Source organism: Oryzias latipes, chromosome 12 (assembly GCF_002234675.1).
Source record: "Oryzias latipes chromosome 12, ASM223467v1".
Lineage (NCBI taxonomy): Eukaryota > Metazoa > Chordata > Actinopteri > Beloniformes > Adrianichthyidae > Oryzias > Oryzias latipes.
This window is the reverse complement of record NC_019870.2, coordinates 15,968,177-15,975,314: the sequence shown is the minus strand read 5'-3', so window position 1 is coordinate 15,975,314 and position 7,138 is coordinate 15,968,177. Positions and strand designations below refer to the sequence as shown.

The 7,138-nt window shown below is 38.0% G+C and overlaps 1 protein-coding gene across 1 annotated transcript; it reads right to left on the bottom strand.

Annotated features, from left to right (window-relative positions):
• Window positions 1-730: 730 nt before the first annotated feature.
• On the bottom strand, window positions 731-5,850 carry LOC101172747 (chloride intracellular channel protein 4). The gene is made up of 7 exons (XM_020707756.2): window positions 5,750-5,850; window positions 5,576-5,643; window positions 4,919-5,028; window positions 2,650-2,775; window positions 2,476-2,582; window positions 2,213-2,388; window positions 731-2,075 (listed from the first exon to the last, which is right to left on the bottom strand). The coding sequence occupies exons 1-7, from the start codon at window positions 5,760-5,762 to the stop codon at window positions 1,911-1,913; spliced, it is 765 nt and encodes a 254-aa protein (XP_020563415.2). The 5' UTR covers window positions 5,763-5,850; the 3' UTR covers window positions 731-1,910.
• Between the last annotated feature and the right edge of the window lie 1,288 nt (window positions 5,851-7,138).

Here is a 7,138-nt window from a genome sequence, read left to right as displayed (position 1 = left end):
TAGATTCATGTACTTTTTTGATTTCCCTGTCTGAGCTGCATCTGACTGGATAGCATCAATAGTGCTTGGCATTTTTTGTTGCACTGGTAATGTAAGGTTTAGGATGTGAGGCGCTGTAAGCCAACGGGAGAGTGTGTAAACAAAGATATTATGGGAAATTAGGGAAGGCTCACTCTGTGCCAGCAGTGTCGCCGCCATTAATTCTTGTTTTTCTTGTTTGTACGCATAATTTATCCTTTATTGTATTGCAAGAAATACAACTTCACTGGCACTGTTCAGTGCCCAGATATTTATCTCTGAGTCACACTGGTTGAATTTTGGCCAAAGATGTCCTGGATCGATTTTTAGGTCAGTGAATCAGATCAGATTGTTTAAAATCAACCAATATTGACTGTAAATCACGAATTATAAATTGTTGTTAACATTAATTGTTACACCCCAAATAAAGTTCCAAATTAGCTGATGTTGAAGTATTAGGTTTGTACTCATGACACAGCACATCAAAAATTGTATTGTATATTCTAAAAAAATGAAATTTACTTTATAATCATTCTATAACCATAATCAAAACCATAATTGGCTTCAGGTTGGCTCTTTGAATGACTTCCCTGCCTCCAGGAAACCCTTATGCTACCACACTTTGGTAGAATAACGTCCACCAGATAGTGCCCTCTTAAAGAGTCAAATGTGATTGGGACTAAGCAGTAAAAGACACAAGAGCACACGTTTCTACTGAAAAGAAAAAACGTTTAATAGCCAGAAAAAATACTCTTAGGAAATCCAAAAAATTACATTTAAAGAGGACCAAGTAAAAGACTGGACCTTTTAAAATATATAAATTCACTAAAACACAATCCACAGCAAAGCAAAACATCAACTAAATTAGCAAACCTAATCTCAATTAAACATCTCATATTTTTTACAGGGTGATCAAGATATACATACAATAACTGAGCTCAAGAGAAAAAGCATGTCTTATTTGCACCATGTCAAAGCCCATTCGTGAATTCCACTTCCTGTGGTTTCTGTGGTCTTATTTCAACTTTTAATGTTAACCAACATTTAATATCCTCCCAACTTTGAGGAAACAATTTGGAAATGTTACTTTCCGTCCCAAAAGATCAATGCACCAGTGCACATAGGAACGTTTATAAGACATGGATGAGACAGTTTGGTGTGAAAGAACTGCAGAATTTTGACCATAGGGATTGATTAGAGCCTAAGTATCTGACTTAACAAATAAAATAACCCACCCCTAATCCATGTGGACATTTGTTATAGAATAGATTAAGTTGTTCTGATTGCAAAAAAATAGAGTGACTAAATAAAAAGCAAAGTGGATGTCATTTGAGTTCATATAGATCTCGTAATTGTAACAGTCAATTTCTGTTGACTGTTGACAGTATCCAGAGCACAAAACTGCTTCCGTGGGAATCCTTTATTGCTTTTAATAATGCAGTCATTTATTTTCACGTGATCCCCCCCCCTCCGGGTCTATCATGTAGAAACCTGACAGAAAACTTAAATTGGAAGTTTCTCAAAGCTGTGACACAGACAAATCCCACTGAAAAACTAAATTAAATGAATGTAAGGGTTAGGACAAAAATACTGACATGAATTAAAACCCATTTTCTATATATCTTATACACATTAATTTTTCAAGAGGAATTAAGTTTTGTACACATTTTTCTTCTTTTCTGGTCTGAAAAAGATTTTGTTTTAATATAACAGGTGGTATAGGACCAATATAGACAGTTCAGCATTTCAAAAAATCAGTTGAAAATATATGCAGTTGTAAACATTTTTCCACTCAACTTTTTAATTATTACACAAGCATGCCAAATTTGCCATTTTAGGATGTTGCTGTTCTTTCCTATTTTTCGTATATTCGCTTTTTCACATGCATGTTTCTAACTGGTCAGATACTTGGCAACAGATTTGTAGGCAAGAAGAATCTCTTCGTCTTGTGGGCAGGTGTGGCGAAACTCATCCTGTTTGTAGGCATTGTCCAGGTACCGTGTCAGACCTTTCAGTTCTGTAGGAATGTCAAAATTACGGTACTTTTTGCACACCACCTGAGGGAAAAAAAATCTGATCAACATCAGGAGCAATAAGCTTTATGGGCTCTGAATTTTTAGCAATTACAATATTTAGATCTTCAGAGATAACCCTTTTTTGTTTTTGTTTTTAGAAAAGAAGCTGTTGTTTTCACCTTTACAATGTTGAGTTTTGGAAGCAGGTTACAGTCTGCCAGGGTGAAGGCGTTACCATCCAGATACAAGCGTGAAGACTCATTTGCATCCGGATTACGCTCCAGCTCATGAGGAAGAGGCGTCTCAAGGTACATGTTCAGCTTCACCAGAGTTGAAAGAAACTGCTTCTCTAGCACTGGACAGCAGGAGAGAGCAAAACGATCACAATCTCTGATATCAGGAGATCAAACAATGTAAAGAAATTCTTACAAAAGGAACTCACTGATATTTAGCCCAGGATTGGGATTCTTAATGTAGGCTGAAAATTTGCGGAATATGTCCTCTCCAGCCAAATTTGATTCTTTGTAGGTACAGCACAGTTTTGGATACCTGTTTTGGCGAACATAAGTATTGAAGCGTATGGTTGACCTGTTATCTTTGCTCACCATTTGCTCACCGTGGTGGGGCCAGTTTCTCCTCCAGGAATTCTTCGATCTTGTTAGTGTCTGTTTTGACTTCACCATTGAAGATGAGGAAAGGAGGCTGGGATCCTGGAGCAAGAGCTTTTAGCACTTCAGGAGCCCTGCAAGAATATTGATCAAAAAAGGATTTGTCGTTTGTGAAAAAAAATCACTAGAAATTACCCATTCCAGAGTTGCATTTCCTTGTTTCATCAATTGTGGTGCTGTGCATTTCACTCAACAGGCAAAATGATAAACTTGTCATATATCACCCTATCATATCCTCTGTATAAAATTAAAGGTGATAATAAGTGCATGTTTGTGCAGGAAAGAAGGTCTTCACATCTGAGACTACATTCACACCTCAGCAATGTGTATTCAAGCGCTCATTTTCAACGAAAGGTCTGTGTTTACACATGTGCATGCGTGTTTTGGGCTTCCATGTTTAAAACTCTTGCATTCACTTATCTCTATGCAACTATCTACAACTGTTTTCAGGGTCTACTTACAAACACGTGACCATTTAACACGTGTAAAAAGTTAAACCGGGTCGAACTTTGATCGATCTGGGTCTCAGATTTGGTTGTGACGTATGGATCGTATCCCCTTTAATTCACTGAAGTGCCAACCATTTGAAAATTGATCATGGAAGAGAATTTAATTATTGCGGTTTTTGTCCAGCTGGAATTATGAAAAACCTAGTCTTTCAGACATGGGAATAGAGCTTTAAAAGCAAAAGCCTGGTGAAAGATTCACAAGATTTACAACGCTTCAACATTTTGCACCAAGCCTCTTCCAACTGTAGATGGTGGAAATGCACTAGTAAACAGTAGAATAAGAAAAGGAAGAAGAAGCCCTTCCCTGTTCGCCCGGTGTAGACACCATAAGCTAAACGAGCATTCAAGAACGCACTTTTAGTGTGCATCAAATGCCCTGTGTAAACGTAGCATAAGGTGAAATGGTGCAAATTTAAAACCAAAAAAGTGCACGAACAGCTTGGTTGCAAAATATTTTTCACTTCAATAATTAGGATTTATTTTAAGTCAGAATCGTAGTGAGGAAAAATGTTCGAAGCCCATCGAGACTACTGTTGTTGTGAATTTGGGCTATACAAATAAAATTGAATTGAATTGAATTGAATTGAATTGAATTGAATTGAATTGAATCAAATTGAATTGAATTGAATTGAATTGAATTGAATTAGTACCATCACTTTATGCTATAGGTAAGATTACATTTTCAAATGTGGTGGTGTGTTCCCTTGATTGACAAGTGGCAGTTGAAACCTGCGTTCTAGTACAGCCCTACTGGCCATGCCCCAAAAACCACCGGCTGGTTTGTTCTGGCCTTTAATCCATTCACCCATGTCCTGCCAAGATGACTAACAACAATGGAGCTGTAAACCAGCTTCAAACGAGCACAAAGCATTAGAGTACCGGTATGTCAAAACATCCTCTAGCCACCTTTCTCTACAATTTTAGTGAGCGTGTTTTTTGTTAATGAACTTAGAGATGCCTGATGCATCCTGTTTAAAACAAAAATGTGGAAGTTATTTTCCAGTTCAATTCCGAAACTCAACTTGTTTCAGTCTTTGAATTTAGCAGGGAAGAGAAAAGTTGATGGAAAATCTTTTTTACATTCACATTAAAAAGAGATTAACTTAGACATTTAAATTGGGCATAAATGATTTCTGTTGACTGTTGTGATTCACAAGTATGTTCTGAAATTTGTTTGCTTTTTATCTTAAAGGTGAGGAGTTGGTGACAGAGGCATTCTTGTATAGACACCAAAAAAATGATTTCTCTTACAGACAAAAATGGCACAGCGGTGTGCATATGATTTTTTTCTCCCCCGTTAGGTCCAAGAACTTGCTGAGCAAAAACAAATGTCAGCAGGTTATGGGCTTAGATGTTGGCATGTCTGAGCTGTGATGTGACCCTGAAAGTTGGCGTGTGAGGATTTTCACCATTGTCACGAGTGTTGTACACACATATATACACATATAGGCAGCAAGTTTGGGGAAATATAATAAAAGTTCAATAAATTAACTGAAAGACATACTATTCCTAGGGACAGGACGTACAGGATGTGAAGTCAATATAGCCAAGAAATGAATTTCAAAATAAAATTTTTTAAAAAGAAAGCACAAAAGAGGCAAAACAGGAGCTTAACAAAACACAAGAACAATAACCAGAAAAACCAGGACTAAAACCTCAAACGTGGCAGCAAAGTTGGCTTATAGTGAAAGCAAATCAGCAGACTCACCTCTTCATGTCTACAGTGGTGAGAACAAACTCTGCCCTCTTCAACCACAAAATCATGAAGAGCCTCTGGCAGAAAGGACAGTTCCCCACACTTTCAGCATCAAGACTTGCCTGTCAGACAAATACATCACATTCCAAACACTTTGAGGGAAAATATTCATAAAGGAACTCAAATTGTGATAAAGTGATTTCCTTTAAAATGGCAATCTCTGATGAGTGATAAAAATCTTGAACACCCACGCAGACATTCTTGAGCAGCCTGCTCGGCTTTGACAGGTCTCAAGCAGCAGCGTACGAAATTAAAACCTTTGGTTTACTTTTGGCAAGAAATTGTCATTAAAAATAAAATTCCCTTCCATGCTGTGTAGTATTAAATATGAGTCAGAGAATTTTGAATCCAGAAAGATAAAGTATGAACAAAGCCAAAGACATAAAAAAATCTTTATCTGTTTTCAGGAGGGTTTTTTTAGAGAAAGAAAAAAAAAGAAAAACTCACTGCAAAGAAGGTAAAGGAAAATTTTTCATGTATTTGTATAATGATTGCAAGTAATGACCGTACCAAAGTAGTGCACTAAAATGTGTTTCTGCAACTAAAATCTTTAAAATAAACATTATTTCCTTTGTTTTAACAAGGGACAAATATATGTTTATCTCTTACCTTAACAAAGAGCTCAATATTTGGTTCATCACCCATCCCTTTTTTCTCCTCTCTGTTGTCTGCTGGGTCTGTTTACAAAAAGATAGAAAAACTGGGTTTTATAAATGTGTTTTCCAACACAATACTTCTGTACTTTTTAAAGAAATAAAACAGCTGGTGAAGGGACTGACTCACGTTGCTTGCTCATTTCCAGGCTTTAGCCGTATCCCTAAATAATTGTACGTCGTTTCCTCTCTTTCTACTGCCTCTCTACACACCTGTTTCTGTGTTTTGTGTCTCACCACACCTATTTTGCTTTGCTCCAGCCCTACCAGTCTAACCAGCAAATCAGGATATGTGTCATTTGTGCCTCAAAGCGCAACCTCTGCAAAATGATATTGCTCTTCCAGCTTGTCAACCATACTTTTCTGCCCTGCCCTTTCAATAAAAATAAATAAGTATGCTTTTTTGGTGTGTGTGGGTTTTTTTTCAGACAAACAATCTTGCCAAAAGACTTGAAAATATCTTAGAAACAGCCTAGAATAGCTTAGAAACAACAAATATATTATACCAGGAAGGTGGGACCTCTGATATTCTAGCCCTTACCCCATCCCTGGTGGAGGGCCCTAGCCTGTGCCAGGGGTTGGGGTGGGGGCCCCTGTGGCGATCCTGCAGGCCCTGGTCTGGGTGGCAGATATGATTGCCTAGCAGGTGGATTTCCTCTATCTACTATACCGTGGGGGTGTCTGAAAGTCCTGGCTACCACTGCTGCTCATGTGGGGGTCTTTGTGTGGGGATGACCGGGAACTCTCCCTCTTTTCTTACATTCCATTATCCACCCCAGCAGAACATAAACACTCACTCTGGCACAGGTGTCAGCTCACCATTACACAAATAGCGTGCATGACAGAATGAAATGCTTTACATGTGTTGGTTTGTATGTATAAGTGTGTGCGTGTGAACTGTATTTGTAATGTGTACATGTTGACATGTTTTGTGAAGATTTTTGGAGCCAACAGGTATGTTTATTACAATTGAGTGTGTGTGTGGACAGGCTCCGCCTCTTTTTGACTGACATTTACGCCTGACAGTAATGATTATAAACTTCCAGATGTTTTTTGTCTTTATGATCCCATCCTTTTAACAAAACATCCTCATATTTCCTAAAACCCACTTTTCCCCCCCTTTCTTTTGCGCCCTTACCACCACCACCCCCTCTTTAACATCCCTCTCTCTTCCTCCCTCTTCTTCTTTTTCCAACAAAAGTTAAAAACAATTACAAAAAATTAAAATCAAAAATAAGATGCAAACCCACCCTTGTTCCAAATACCCTTTCTCCAGGCTCAGTGTACAAATCACTGCCATCGCAGTTAACAGGTTGCCAGTAAACTGCCACACAACAAAACAAACTCAATATGACCTAGGGACAATTTAGGTTCACCATTTAGCCTATGAAGTATGTTTTTGGACTGTGGGAGAGAAGGTGGAGAATTCACACGGACAGGTCCCAGCTAGAATTTGAACCAGGGCCTGTGATGAGAATCAGAATTTCTGATTTTTTCTTCATTCAAATTCTTGGGAATC